The sequence below is a fragment of the Martes martes genome (assembly GCF_963455335.1).
Source record: "Martes martes genome assembly, chromosome: 14".
In the NCBI taxonomy this organism is placed as follows: Eukaryota; Metazoa; Chordata; class Mammalia; order Carnivora; family Mustelidae; genus Martes; species Martes martes.
In genome coordinates, this window is record NC_137902.1 from 53,187,326 (window position 1) to 53,202,911 (window position 15,586).

At 35.7% G+C, this 15,586-nt stretch overlaps 1 protein-coding gene across 3 annotated transcripts in view; it reads left to right on the forward strand.

Moving 5' to 3' along the window:
• P4HA1 (prolyl 4-hydroxylase subunit alpha 1) overlaps positions 1–15,586 on the forward strand; it is an 81,120-nt gene that overhangs the window by 29,815 nt on the left and 35,719 nt on the right. For 2 of the 3 annotated variants that reach the window (XM_080822552.1, XM_080822553.1), the window contains exons 6-8: positions 7,222–7,461; positions 9,972–10,168; positions 13,170–13,346. In XM_080822552.1, the coding sequence (XP_080678678.1) occupies positions 7,222–7,461; positions 9,972–10,168; positions 13,170–13,346 (614 nt within the window). Of the gene's footprint in view, positions 1–7,221; positions 7,462–9,971; positions 10,169–13,169; positions 13,347–15,427; positions 15,499–15,586 lie in introns of all 3 variants that reach the window. The other variant, XM_080822554.1, reaches the window with a different exon arrangement.

The window sequence follows — 15,586 nt, forward strand, 5'->3', positions numbered from 1 at the left end:
CATTTTACATTCCTTTCATCAGTATGATTTCTTCTACATATTTCAAACACTTGGTATATTCAGTTATTTTAATCTTAGCCATATAATGGGTGCATAGTGGTATCTCACTGTTTAATTTACATTGTTATATATATGTTATAACTGATGACTGACAATGAACATCCTTCCCTGTGTTTATTGGCTAGTCATATCTATTCTTCGGTGAAGAGTCTGAGTTTTTTATGTATTTTGGATGTAAATTCTTTATCAGATAAACGTGTTGTGAATATTTTTAACCAGTCCTCTTGTCTTTTTATTTCATATTAGTGCCTTTTAAGAAAGAAGTTTAAAATTTTGATTGTTTAATTATCAGTATTTTATTTTTTAGATGTGGGGGAGGGGCAGGAGAGGAAGAGAGAAAATCCAAGTAGGCTTCACACTCACTGCAGAGCCCCAGCATGGGACTTGATCTCATAACCCTGAGATCATGACTTGAGCCGAAATCAAAAGTCAGACACTTAACCAACTGAGCCACTCAGGAACCCCAATATTTTTTTCACTTATGTGTAGTGCTTTGGTGTCTTCTCCCCTGAGGTCTGACATATTTTTCTTGTGTTTTTTATCTAGAAGTTTCATAGTTTGAGATTTCACATTAAGCTATAGGATACATTTTGAGTTGCTTTGTATGTGCTAGGCAGTAAAGATTGATTTTTTTTTTTAAATATGAATACTTAATTTGTTGAACAACATTGAAAAGACTTTCTCCATTGAATTGCCTTGGCATCTGTCAAAAATCACTTGGTCTATCTCTTGACTTGATTCTATTCCATTGATTTATATGTCTACCTGTAATTAATACCAAACAGCCTGAACTATAGCTTGTGGGTTTTTTTTTTTTCTTTAAAGATTTTACTTACTTGTTTGAGAGAGCGAAAGCAAGCCCAAGTTGAGGGGAGGGCCAGAGAGAGAGAGAGAGAGAGAGAGAGAGAGAGAAAGTAGACTCCCCGCTGAACAGGGAGCCCAATGTAGAGCCCAGTCTCAGGACCCAGGGATGATGACCTGAGCCAAAGGCAGACACTCAAACACTGAGCCACCCAGGTGCCCGTGAACTGTAGCTCTATAGTAAGTATTGAAATCAAGCAGAATAAGTCCTCTAGCTCTGTTCTTTGGTAAAATTGCTTTGGCTATTCTAGATTCTTTGACTTTCCATATAAATCTCAGAATCAGTTTGTTAGTTTCCAAAAAAAAATGCCTATAGGAATTTTGATTGGGGTTGGGTTGAATCTTGCAAAGAATTTGGGCAGCATTATCATTTTAACAATACAGACTTTTTCTAATCCATGAACACATTGTATCTCTTCATTTATTTAGGGCAAAGAAATTGGGGTAGGAGACAAGATACTTTGACCTTAAGGTTAAACCACCTTGAGTCTAACAGTTACTGTTTGACCATTGGTGTCAAAAGTTGGAACAGGGGCACCTGGGTGGCTCACTGGGTTAAAGCCTCTGCCTTTGGCTCAGGTCATGATCCCAAGGTCCTGGGATCGAGCCCCACATTCGGCTGTCTGCTCAGCAGGAGCCTGCTTCCCTTCCTCTCTGCCTGCCTCTCTGCCTACTAGTGATCTCTGTCAAATAAATAAAATCTTAAAAAAAAAAAAAGAGTTGGAACAAACTCTCCTCTGTCTCCTTCTTTCCCCACTTCCTCTTTCCCCTCCTCTTTTACCCCCCTTTAAAAAAAAAAAAACTAAAAAATATTTCTTTATTTATTTGCAAGAGAGACTGAGTGGGTGTTGGGGGTAACTATATGTAACCTGTAGTTACATATAGGTTTTTCCTATATGTAACTACCATTTTAATAGTTTTTCTCTTTCTACTGTTTATTTTTGAAAATAAAAACAAATGTGTACATATTTCTGTTCCTTCTCAACATAAACACAGAAAGTATGGTAAAATACTTTGTGTACCATGGTGTTTTAATTTATTGCTATACCCTAGATATCAATTCATATCATATATAGAAATCTTCATTTCTCTTTACATCTACATTTTAATCTATTTTTGCGGAGGTACTGTAGTTTATATAATCAGGCCTCTAGGATGATCATTTGGTTTGTTTCTTGTCTTTGGCTATTATAAAAATAATGCTGCCAGTATCCTTGTACATATATTTTTGGTTTTTGTACATATATTTTGCTAAGTGATCTTTGGAATATTTTTTCTAGAAGTGATGCCACTGAGTCAAAGAATAAATGCATAGGTAATTTTGCTAATAGTGTCCCAGATTCCCTCCATAATGGTTGTATCATTTTGCATTTCTTTTTTTTTCAAGATTTTATTTATTTATTTGACAGAGACACAGTGAGAGTAGGAACATAGGCAGATAGTGAGAGAGGGAGAAGCAGGCCTCCCGCTGAGCAGGGAGCCCAATTCGGGGCTAGATCCCAGGACCCTGGGATCATGTCCTCAGCCGAAGGCAGATGCTCAACGACTGAGCCACCCAGGCGCCCCTCATTTTGCATTTCTACCAGTAATATGTGAGAGTGCCTATTTCCTCGCAGTGTGACCAAAAAAATGTTGCCAATGTTGTCAGACTGAGATTTCTGCCAACCTGATAGTTCACTTTATTTTTCTAAATGATTTATTTTCATTTTAGAGAGAGAGTACACACGTGAGAGCAGGGGGATAGGGAGAGAGAGAATCCCCAAGCAGACTCCCCATTGAATGCGAAGCCCAACACAGGGCTGGGTCCCAGTACCCTGAGATTATGACCTGAGCCAAAATCAAGAGTCAGATGCTCAGCTGACTGAGCCATCTAGGCGCCCCAGTTCACTTTTGTTTAGGTTGGCTAATATGTATACCAATTTCTTTTTTTTTCTTTTCTTTTTTTTAAGATTTTATTTATTTATTTGACAGAGAGATCACAAGTAGACAGACAGAGAGAGGGGAGGAAGCAGCCTCCCCTCTGAGCAGAGAGCCTGATGCAGGGCTTGATCCCAGGACTCTGAGATCATGATGTGAGCCCAAGGCAGAGACTCAATCCAGTGAGCCACCCAGGTGCTCCTGTATACCAATTTCTTTATCATTCTTTCTTGTACCTCAGACTTTCCTTGTAGAATGATTTTCCTCATCTTTTAGGGGTGCTTTGGTGGCACGGTTGGTGGAGTGTCTGACTCTTGGTCCTGAGATCCAGTCCCACATAGGGCTCTGTGCTCAGTGTGGAGTCTAAGATTGTCTCTCCCCCTGTCCCTTAACACTCTCTCTCTTTCAAATAAATACATCTTTAAAAAGATGTTTTCCTCATCTTTGAAACACATCCTTAAGAAGCCTTTACATGTATATATTACATATATATGTTGGCATTGGATTCTTTGTGCTTCCTGACTCTCAAGTTTTATGTACTTTAATTCTGGAAAATTGTCTACTTCCACTATTATTTCTTTAGTGCCTCTTCTATATTCTCTCTGTTGTCATCTGATGGGACTCCAACTAGACATACTAGACCTTATTTTTCTTCCTTTTAACTAGCACTTTCATTGTTTTTAAAAAAGATTTTATTTATTTATTTGATAGAGATCACAAGTAGGCAGAGAGGCAGGCAGAGAGAGAGGAGGAAGCAGGCTCCCTGCTGAACAGAGAGCCCGATGTGGGGCTTGATCCCAGAACTCCAGGATCATGACCTGAGCCAAAGGCAGAGGCTTTAACCCACTGAGCCACCAGGCACCCCTAGCACTTTCTTTTTTTTTTTTTTTTTTTTAAGATTTTATTTATTTATTTGAGAGAGAGAGAGTGAAAGAGCATGAGAAGGGAGAAGATCAGAGGGAGAAGCGGACTCCCGGTGGAGCTGGGAGCCCAATGCGGAACTCGATCATGGGACTCCGGCTCATGACCTGAGCCGAAGGGTCGCTTAACCAACTGAGCCACCCAGGCGCCCAGCACTTTCATTTTTATCTCTCCTCTGCTACCTGCTGGGTAGTTTGTCCCATGGTAATTTATTTGGCTCTCTCTTTAGGTTTATTATTCCCTCTTTTGTTTTGTCTAACTTGCTATTTAACCTGGCCAATAAATTTTATTTCATTGATTCTGTTTATCACTTCAGGAAGTTCTGTTTTTTTTTCTCCCACTCCTATCTCCTTGGACTTGTTTTTAAGGGTGTCTTTTATGTTTTTATTTTCTATTTTTCTTATTTCTTTAAACCTTTTAATCATAGTTATTTTGTATTCTTAATCTCATTAACACCACGGTCTGAAGAACTTGGGGATGTCTAATACTGTTTTAAAATAGTTTTGCTGCTTTTTCTCATAGTGGCTCTTTTCATCTTGTCTTTTATAATTTTGGATTGTGTATACGTCTTCAGATTCTGTGTAGGAATGTTGCAAAACTTGAGCTAAGGGTGCATTTGGCCAAGTATAAATGTTGCTTTTGCTCTCAATTTAACATTTTGACATACTTCTGTCTAGATCTTTCTGGCTTTCCTGTATGGCATTTGAAATTATCTTTCTTAGTCGTCTGGGTGGCTCAGTTTGTTAAGTGTCTGCCTTTGGCTCAGGTAGAGATCTCAGGGTCTTGGGATTGAGCCCCATGTTGTCATCAGGCTTCCTTCCCAGTGGGGTGTCTACTTCTCCCTCTCCCTCTGCTTCTCTCCTTCACTCGTGCTCTCTCTCAAATAAATAATTAAAAATCTTTAAAAAATTATCTTTCTTAGTGAAAAATGCTGTTCCATTATGTTGATATATTGGCCTATACCTTTCCTTGCTTTTAGTTTATTACAGTTTTTAGCTATGGTAGTTGGTTCAGCTACAAAAATTGTTTATACAAGGTGTTTCTTCCCCAACCCCTAGTACTAAACTCAAGAAAACAATTGGAAAATAGTATTAATTCATAGGCATGAAATTACTACTCTAGATTTATATTGTGGGATGTCTTAAGAGTAAAGTTACCAGTTTACGACTCCCTCCCCTATTAAATTTTGCCATTTTATGGTATAATATGACACAAACTTCTGGAGTCATAGTGTGCAGATTGCAATTCTGGCTCTTTGCTGTGTGACCTTGTGCACAGTAGTTAACCTCTATCTTAGCTCCTCATCTGGATTGCTTTGAGAATTAAATGAGTGACAAATGCCTGGCACATAGTAAGGCTTCAGTAAATGTAGGCTGTTTAAAAACATTTTTCTTCAGGGTTGTTGTAATTTCATATTTCTTTAACAATTAGGCTATTTCCCACTTTTTAATTTTTTTGTTTTATTTCATGTGAACTGTCAAATATCTTTTAACTAGCTTTTTTAAAAAGTAGGCTCCACACCCAACATGGGGCTTGAATTCCTGACCGTGAGATCAATAATTGCATGCTCTACTGACTGAGCTCCCCAGGTGCCCCTATCTCCTTTTTCTTTTCTTTTTCTTTTTTTTTTTTTTTTTTAAGATTTTATTTATTTGAGAGAGAGAGAGAGCATGAAAGGGGTGAGGGGCAGAGGGAGAAGCTGGCTCCTTGATGAGCAGAGGGCCTGATGTGGGACTTGATCGTGGGACTCCAGGATCATGACCTGACCTGAAGGCAGTTGCTTAACCAACTGAGCCACCCAGGTGCCCTCCTGTCTCCTTTTCTTAAGACAGAAGTTTTACTTCACAAACCAGTTGACATACCAACACCAAAAGCATAACTAATTAAGGATTAATTAAGTTAGACTTCACCAAAATTAAAACTTCTGTACGTTAAAGTATACCATCAAGAAAGTGAAAAGATAACCCATACAGTGAGAGAGACTATGTTAAAATCATAATTCTGATCAGAGACCTGTACCCAGAATATATAAAAAACTCTAAAAATAATAAAAGGAATCAAATTTTTAATATTTTACTTATTTATTTGACAGACAGAGATCACAAGTAGGCAGACAGGCAGGTAGAGAGAGAGGGGAAGCAGGCTCCCTGCTGAGCAGAGAACCCGATGCGGGGCTCAATCCCAGGACCGTAAGATCATGATCTGAGCTGAAGGCAGAGGCCCAACCCACTGAGCCACTCAGGTGCCCCCTAAGAATCAAATTTTTAAATGGGCAAAGGATTTGAGTAGACATTTTCCCAAAGATGATATACAAATGGACAATAAACACAGGAAAAGATGCTCATCATCATCATTAGAGAAATACAAATCAAAACCATAATGAAATACTACTTTATACCCAACAGAATGGCTATAATAAAAACAAATGGACAACAAGTATTAGGATGTGGAGAAATTGGAACCTTCATACATTGCTGGTGGGATTGTAAAATGGTATTAGTACTTTGGAGAACAGTTTGGCAATCCTGAAAATGTGTAAGCATAGAGTTGCCATGGGAGCCAGCAATTCCAGTACTGCCTATAAGGGTAATGAAAACAAATGTCCACTCGGAAACTTTTACATGAATGTACATAGTAGCATTATTCATAAAAACCAAAAAACTAGAAACAACTTGAATGTCCATCAAAATACAGTCTCTCCATACAGTGGACTGTTATTTGGCAATAAAAAAGATGCTACACCATGAATGAAGCTTGAAAACATGTTGAGTTGAAAAGCAGTCGCAAAAGACCCTATGTTAAATGATTCCACTTATATGAAATAACCAAAATAGGCAAATCTATAGGTACAAAAAGTAGATAAGTGGTTGTCTAGGGCTGGGACAAAGGAGGAGATAATGGGTAGTGACTGCTAATGGTTACAGGGTTTCTTTTTGGGATGATGAAAGTGTTCTAAAATTAGATTGCGATGTTGGTTGCACTACTCTGAATATACTAAAACTATTGTGGTGTTTGAATGAGTGAACTTTATGGTATGTAAATTACGTATTATTAATGCTGTTGGAGGGAAGGGAAAAGGGAAGGAACCAATTTAGAGGTCCATCTTTCTTCCTCTCCATTCATTTTTTTGTCCAGATTATTGGCTAGGAATAAGGTATTTGTCCTATGGTGATTCCTGCTGTGCTAGAAAATTGCATGCTTCAACTTAATTGATGTTTCATTTTGGTATGATGGCTGATAATTGAAGTCTTGGGTTTTCTAGGTCCATGACCCCTATTAGTGTGATTCTTACCATGTTTCATTACCTTGTAGATTGTTCCTTTGTTCATAAATTTAGGATGATTCTTATTTTTCCTACCTCAGAAGGTTGTTATAAAGTTCAAATGAAAGTGAGATAGCACTTCGAAAGCCGTATAGTCCTAAATAAATATTTTTAAAGTTCTCTTTATTTTCTTTCCTTAGGAGTAAAACACAAATCTTTTCTAACAGTTGAAGACTGTTTTGAGTTGGGCAAAGTGGCCTATACAGAAGCTGATTATTACCATACAGAACTGTGGATGGAACAAGCACTGAGGCAGCTGGATGAAGGCGAGGTTTCTACCATTGATAAAGTCTCTGTTCTAGATTATTTGAGCTATGCTGTATACCAGCAGGGAGACCTAGATAAGGCACTTTTGCTCACAAAGAAGCTTCTTGAACTAGGTATGTTAATTTGGCCTAAACTTATATATAAGTTGCATATGATAATCATTATATATAAGTGTCAAGCTATATGACAAGATAAATATATATATAATTCTGATATATGACTATGTTGTCTTATATATGTAATGAATATAATTCTGATACATAATTTGCCATATAACTTTGGTACCTTTTTTTTCTTTTTCAAGTCTTTATTTAAATTCCAGTTAGCACACAGTGCAATATTAGTTTCAGCTGTAGAATTTACTGATTCATCACCTACACACAACACCTGGTGCTCACCACAAGTGCCCTCCTCAATACCTATCACCTATCTGACCCATCCTCCATCATCTCCCCTTCTGCAACCGTCAGTTTGTTCTCTGTATTTAAGAGTCTGTTTCTTGTTTTGCCTCTTTTTTCTCCCCTTATGTTCATTTGTTTTGTTTCTTAAATTCCACATGTAAGTGAATCATACGGTATTTGTCTTTCTCTGACTTACTTCACTTAGCGTTATACTCTCTAGCTCCATACATGTCATTGCACAGTTTTCATTCTTTTTTGTGACTGAGTAATATCCACTTGGGAACTTTCTATTTGTTTAAGTCAAGAGTCTATCTGTTAGACAAATTTTATCCTCCATTTATCTACTAAATAAATGGCAGCTCATTTTTCTTAGCGAACACAGTAGCTGTGTTTCTCTGCGGTATACTCTTTAGGAACTTCAAAATTGTACCTGACCTAACTAGCTCAGTCAAAAATGCTTATTTACCATGTTGTCATATTAAATATTAACCAGTTTCCTTTGAAGAATACTCTTAAATTGCATTTCATATGTAAAAATAGTGATTTGAAGTAAATAGACTGAAAATATATTTGTCATATTCAAATGTTAGATAATGTGGTATCCTATGAGGAGTTGGTCACTAGTATTTTGAACTTGTTTCTCTATGATCCAGAGACCACATGCATCAGAATTACTTGGATGCGTATTAGAAATGAAAAATTCCTTGATCTCCACCCCAGACCTACTAAATCAGAATCTCTGGGGGTAGAGTTGAATGCTAATAAGTTCAGGTGGCCTTTGGTTTAAAATGAAGCTTTAAAACTTTTTACTAATTAATATTTTTCTGAACAGGTTAATATGTGTATGTTAGACGAGGCCAATAGTTTAAAAGGATTGGTCATCGTCATCTGAAAATGAACTTCTGACAGGTTATTTCTTGGTTGAGTGAATTAATTAAGATATTAGTTCAAATACTCTTTTTTCAGTGTTTTGTAGTGATTTTTCCCTCCTGACTTAAAGAGTCATAATAGGAAATTTTTAAAAATAGAAAAGATTAAAAAAAATAATAAAAATAGAAAAGATATGGAAGAGTTCCATAAGCCAATCACTGGAAGATACCCACAAATTTTGTTTCCTTATAGTATATACTCCCTTTCCTGCACATACTCACTTTTCTTTTTCTTTTACAAAATTAAGATCATATTGTATATTACAGCATACATTTTGAGCAGTTTCTCAAAGACAAGTATTTTACAAATCTAAGGCTGGATATCCCAAACACTTCCGTTAATATCACAAGTGAAGTTTCTGTGTATTGTTTTCTGTGTGTGTGTGTGTGTGTGTGTGTGTGTGTGTGTGTGTGTGTGTGTTGGTTTGGATTTTTTTTTTTACCCCCTTCTGGGGTGGGTGGAGTAGTTCTCTTTTCCCCTACTAAAAGATAGCTAAAAATGATGACTAGCAATTCAGAGGCAGTTAGTGGATTCTGGCCTATTTGAAAATTATAACTTCAGTTTCTGTTTTTTCCATCTCACTTAGAATTTTGGAACTGAAATTCTCTTAGCCCTCAGAAGTAGGCTCTGTTCTGCATTTATGATGTATCTGTGGTGAATGTTGCTTTTGAACTGTATACACTCTCTTCCCCATGATTACATTTCAGTCTCAGAAAAATCTTTTTCCATTGCTTAAAATAAAGAGAATGAGTAATATTTTAGAATTCATTTGGCATCAAATTGTTCATAATTCATTTGGCTGATTAATAAGTTCTAAAAGTAGAATATTTGATACTTTGAAATAAATGGCTGATTCCTTCTCCATAACTTTTTATATAGGGTGACTGTGTGTGATTTACTTGGGGCAGTACTGGTTTATACCTATTGTTTTGGTACAATAATTTTTTTAAAAAGATTTTTGTTTAGCTATTTGAGAGAGCGCATGTGCAAGCAGGGTAGGGGTGACAATAGAAAGAATCTGAAGCAGGCTTTGTGCTGAGTGTGGAGCTGGAAGCAGGGCTCATTCCACAGCCCAGATCAAACCTGACCTGAAACTGAGAGTTGGTTACTTAACTGACTGAGCCGCCCAGACACCCCTGGTATAATAATTTTTATTAGTGCCTCCTTTCACTCTCATAAGTATCTTGGTTTGGAAGGTAAATTATATGGTCCTCTATTTTTATATTACTATATTCCGATGCTTGAAAGACTGTAAACTTAACCATGGTCATGCTTTCTTCCTTACCCAATAGATCCTGAACACCAGAGAGCTAATGGTAACTTAAAATATTTTGAATATATAATGGCCAAAGAAAAAGATGTCAATAAGTCTGCTTCAGATGACCAATCTGATCAGAAAACCACACCGAAGAAAAAAGGGGCTGCTGTGGATTACCTGCCAGAGAGACAGAAGTACGAAATGCTGTGCCGTGGGGAGGGTATCAAAATGGTAAAGTGGAAAAGTCAATTGTGTGTATGTGTGAATGTGTGTGTGTGTTTGTACATAGTTCTAGAGAGAATCAGAGTTCTTTTTTATTTAAGCCTATGTGATAAATATTAGAATTAACTTCTTAAAGTATTACAGTATGTTTATTGTGGGTGTCACACTTAATGTGCTCCGACTATTAGTAAAATAGCTTTAGGATAAAGCTTTTGAATCATTATGCTATTTTATTTATTTTTGGTGATATAACTCTTTGCATAGGCCAAAAAAGGCTTATTTTTATAAGATGGAGGATCAGATAATTTAAGGGACATGATAAGGTTTTTTTCTTATATTTTAATGCAAAAGATACTTCTGCAGTCTTAAGCAGAAATAATACACCATCTTAACCTGTCCTATAAAACAAAGAACTCATCTATACAATAATGTTTTGTGGTTTTGCTCTTAGTTGACCTTAACAGGATTGCTTAGTGAAATGTGTTAATCTATTTAAAAAATACTTAAAATGCAGAAAGAGTTTCAGCAGATTTTGACTTTAACATTTATTTTTTTAAATACTCAAATGTGTCTATAATTATCCCTTTCTTTATTGTATATATGTATGTATTTATAACTCAGAGTACTAGTGCTTCAGGGTGTTAATAGATAAAAGGCCATAAACAAAAAAGTTTAAGTCTATGGAACTTAGGTTTTTGTTCACTCTCAGGGCTTTGCAGCCTTTTTATGATAATGTACATTATGGATATGTTATACATTGCTTCCCAACATTAATTGATCATGCATGGAATCCTTTTTAAAGGTATATCATGTGGTACTAGTTTTCAGTTGAATGCAGGCATATATAGAAGGAATTAGTGAATTTTTGAAGTACTTTTAAATGTAAACATTTGAATAGTGTTCAAGTTTTTCTCTGCTACTGATAAACTCAAGCTGGGCTGTACCTTTTGGTATTGGTGACTTCTTGATATTTGAGGACTGTTATTGACAACTTAATCTCTAACAGCAAATGCATAGATCATATCTATGTTGACACTTGAGAACTAAGTTTATGGACTCCTGGAAGAACATGCTTACTTTTGCTTTGAGTGCTAATGAATAAATACAAGGATAATAAAACTCTATAGTAGATTCACGAAACATTTTTTTTTTAATTTCACACCTAAATATTTTATTACATATCTATTGAAGATAACTGAAAAACCATTGTCACACCTAAAAAAAGTGCACCGTATTTCCAATATACCATACATCTGGTTAGTGTTCAAATTTCCAGTAGTAAGCAGATACTTTATTACCTTTAATAACTCTTGAAGAAGAGATCAAAATAGAACCATAGGTATAAAACAGAAGTCTGCTTAATTCACCAATTTGTTGATGTGACACACCCATCAACTCTGCCCAAAAACAAGGATCATCTTCATTCTCAGAATAGTTAAATTCACTTCATCATTGTATCAAAGACTTAGAATAAATAAACCTTTAGATTTGACTCTAGGTAAATAAAGTACATGGAGAATAAGCATGCATCATTATTTGTCTTAGTAGGTTAGCCAGTAATTAAAACAGAGTAGGGGCACCTGGGTGTTTCAGTCGGTTAAGCATCTGTCTTGGGCTCAGGTCATGATCCCAGGATGCTGGAATGGAGCCTGCTTCTCCTTCTCCCTCTGCTGCTCCCCCTGCTTATGCTCTCTTACTGTCAAATAAACAAGTAAAATCTTCAAAAAAACCCAAAACTAGTATTATTTTTACTTCATATATGATATACTTGTTTAATCAAGAGAAGAATCAGCAGTGGATAATTTATTTAGTTAATATAATATACATTGAAAGGAACATTTATTTGTTTTGTCAATGACTTTTTTTTTTTTTTTTAAGATTTTGTTTATTTATTTGACAGAGAGAATACAAGTAGATAGGCAGGCAGAGAGGGGGGAAGCAGGCTCTCGTTGAGCAGAGAGCCCGAGATCATGACCTGAGCCGAAGGCAGAGGCTTACCCACTGAGCCACCCAGGGGCCCCGGAAATGACTCTATTTTTAATACTCATCAATAAAAGCACCTGTCTTCCTTAATAAGTTATTTTCTCTTTTTCAGAATTACTCATTTTCATCTTTGTTTTTTAAAACTAACTATATTTATGCTGCAAGCATCTAACAGGGAGGTATTTAGGAAAACCTGGTGAGGTTTTGTTTTGTTTTTCCTTTTAAAAACTTTTTTTCTGGGTGCTTCTTAGTTACTTTGTGAAGTTTGGAGCAATGCAGGTCATTCCTTTCATATTTTCATAAAATATTTCATTATTTCATTCATATGTAGACACCTGAACTTTATTTTGATGAGACACGGGTTAAAAGTGAAACCCTACCTTTTTTCTTATTCAAGGCCTACTATTCTCTCCCAGAAAATAATCATTAATAAAACTTAAAAAAAAAAGGGGCGCCTGGGTGACTCAGTGGGTTAAAGCCTTCTGCCTTCGGCTCAGCTTGGGTCATGATCCCAAGGTCCTGGGATTAAGCCCTGCCTTGGGCTCTCTGCTCATCGGGGAGCCTGCTTCCTGCTCTCTCTCTGCGTGCCTCTCTGCCTATTTGTGATCTCTCTGTCAAGTAAATAAATAAATTAAATCTTTAAAAAATTTTTTTAAAAAATTTATTTATTTATTTGACAAACAGATCACAAGTAGGCAGAGAGGCAGGTGGAGACAGAGAGAAGGGGAAGCAGGCTCCCTGCTGAGCAGAGAGCCCAATGGGGGGGGCTTGATCCCAGCACCCTGGAATCATGACCTGAGCTGAAGGCAGAGGCTTTAACCCACTAAGCCACCCAGGTGACCCAAAACTTTCAAAATCTTGATGTCCTATTTGATGCAAAATACTTGTAGAATACTGTTTTATATATTCTTCCATCAATGCTCTATGTATCCACAAGCATGATTATTGTTTCTTTTTTGCATAGGAACAAGCATTAAAACTATTATTACTCTAATATGTTTTATCATTTTCTTAACTTTATGTTCAGACTCCTCGGAGACAGAAAAAACTCTTTTGCCGTTACCATGATGGAAACCGGAATCCTAAATTCATTCTGGCTCCAGCTAAACAGGAGGATGAGTGGGACAAGCCCCGTATTATTCGCTTCCATGATATTATTTCTGATGCAGAAATTGAAATTGTCAAAGATCTAGCAAAACCAAGGGTAAATAATTTTTTTTCTTTTTTTCCTCGATTTACTCTACCTGTGTATCAGTTCTGCCTTTGCAAGATTATAAAAATGATAATATGGCATTAACACCACAGATCGTTTTAGATATTGTTGTCACAACATAGTAGAGTTGTAAATAAGCTCTATTTATACTAGTTTTTCCTCAGTTTGTTATTAACACAGATAACATACCCTGCAGCTGGGTTTTAAGCACTTAATTATGAAATTTTTATTCACACTGATTTTTATTCACAGATGTTTCAGCATCTTCCTGAAAAAGTTTTGTATGTATTTTCAAACACTTCAGTCTCATAGGCTAATCAAAGACCAACTTTCTTTTATCTTCTATATTTTTATCTGAAAGAGTACTTGAAGTATTTTTATTTCCCTTTGGGCACAGTATTCCTGGAAAGATACAATTGCACAAGCGTCATGCTAATTTGAAATGAGGACATCATAGTTTTCTGAATTTAACTCCTATCATTTTTCTTAAGGAAAACAATTTAAAAAAATTTTTTTTATTTAAATTCAACTTAATTAACATATAGTGTATTATTAGTTTCAAAGGTAGAATGTAGTGATTCATTAAGGATATCAATTTAATGTAAATGCAATCTCATAAACTTAGTGTTTAGCATAGAAGTTCTTCTTTTATGAGAATTTGAGAAAGACTACCCTTTATGCTCTTGCCTTTTTTCCCCATCAACTTGTTCTTAAAACCTATTTGATCTCATTGTTAGTAATACAGACTGCTATCACTTTTGTAAAGAGATTGTTAAATAAACATTAGGCACATCTGTGCTCTCATTATATAGGAGTTGACAAATTTTTTCTGTAAAGGTGCAAATAATAAATATATTTTATGCTTTGCTGGCCATACCATCTATCACAACTAAAGTCTATGATGTAGTGTGAAAGCAACCATAGAAAATATATAAATGAGTGTGGCTATATTTCAGTAAAACTTTATTTCCAAAAACTGGCAGCAGGCTGAATTTGGCACATGGGCTGTGGTTAGCTGATCCTTATTACAAAAATTTAATTATCTGGGTATCTGTACTCAAAATAAACTTAAGGTCAGAATTTTTGTTGCTGTTAAGTTTTACTATTCCAAATTGGTACTTTTTTTTTTAACCAAAGATTACATTTTAAGTGAAAAAGACTGGTATAATATGTATAGATACTGTCCAAGGGAATTCTTATAAATCTTTCAAACAGAGCACTACTTATATCACATCATATTCTGTCAGTATCTTTTCAGTTTCTGTTTTAATCCATTCTTTGTGGTCAGTAAACCCAGTAAAACAAAATATCTTGGTAGAATATTTTTTAAGAATTCATTTCAGTTTTAGAGGGCAAGTCTTACATCTCTGGATTCAGAGGCCTCAGTCTTCAAAGGGGATGCCTTATTTGGATTATTTTAATCAAAAAATTCAATGCCAGCAAAAATTATATACTCTTGTTAATCTCAGAATCATCATTTTTTTTTTAGTTTGAAGTCATCTTCACTGTCCACTCTTTCCTACTGTTTTTGTACATTTGTGAGTTCTTTTCATCTGCCTCTGCTAAGTCCAAGATTATTTCACTGAATATGTGAAATACATGAACAGACATGTTGAAGGAAGAAAAGATGGACCTTGAAACAAATTTTGGACAACATTAACCTTTATAAACAGTTCCATCACTAAAAAAATTAAAATCAAAAGTTGGAAGTGGATCATTAACTACAAATAGCCATTCTCATAACTGTAGACTTCAAATTTTAGAAATTTCTTTCCTCACAGTCCCATCTTCCAACCACTGAAAGAAATTTAATTTCTAATCTCTTTTGTTTGTTTGTTAATGGAACCCTCCATTCATGCAAAGCAAAAACAAAATTTAAAAAACAACAAAGAAATACGAAAAGATAAAACACCAACTGTCTCTCAAGGCTCAACACAAGGTGACTGGAAGTCTGTGGAATTATTTTCTCTTTTCATCCTTCTTTGTAAAAATCCCAGAATTCTGACTGGATAAATGTGATTCAAGTTTTGTTTTGTTTTGTAATGCAACTATTTTGATGGTTGGCTTCACAGCTGAGGCGAGCCACCATTTCAAACCCAATAACAGGAGACTTGGAGACGGTACATTACAGAATTAGCAAAAGGTAAGAGATGTGTATGTTGCATATTCTGCCCTCTAATGAGTGTTTTGTACATCCTACAGGAATTTTCATTTAAGGGAAGTAGGTCATT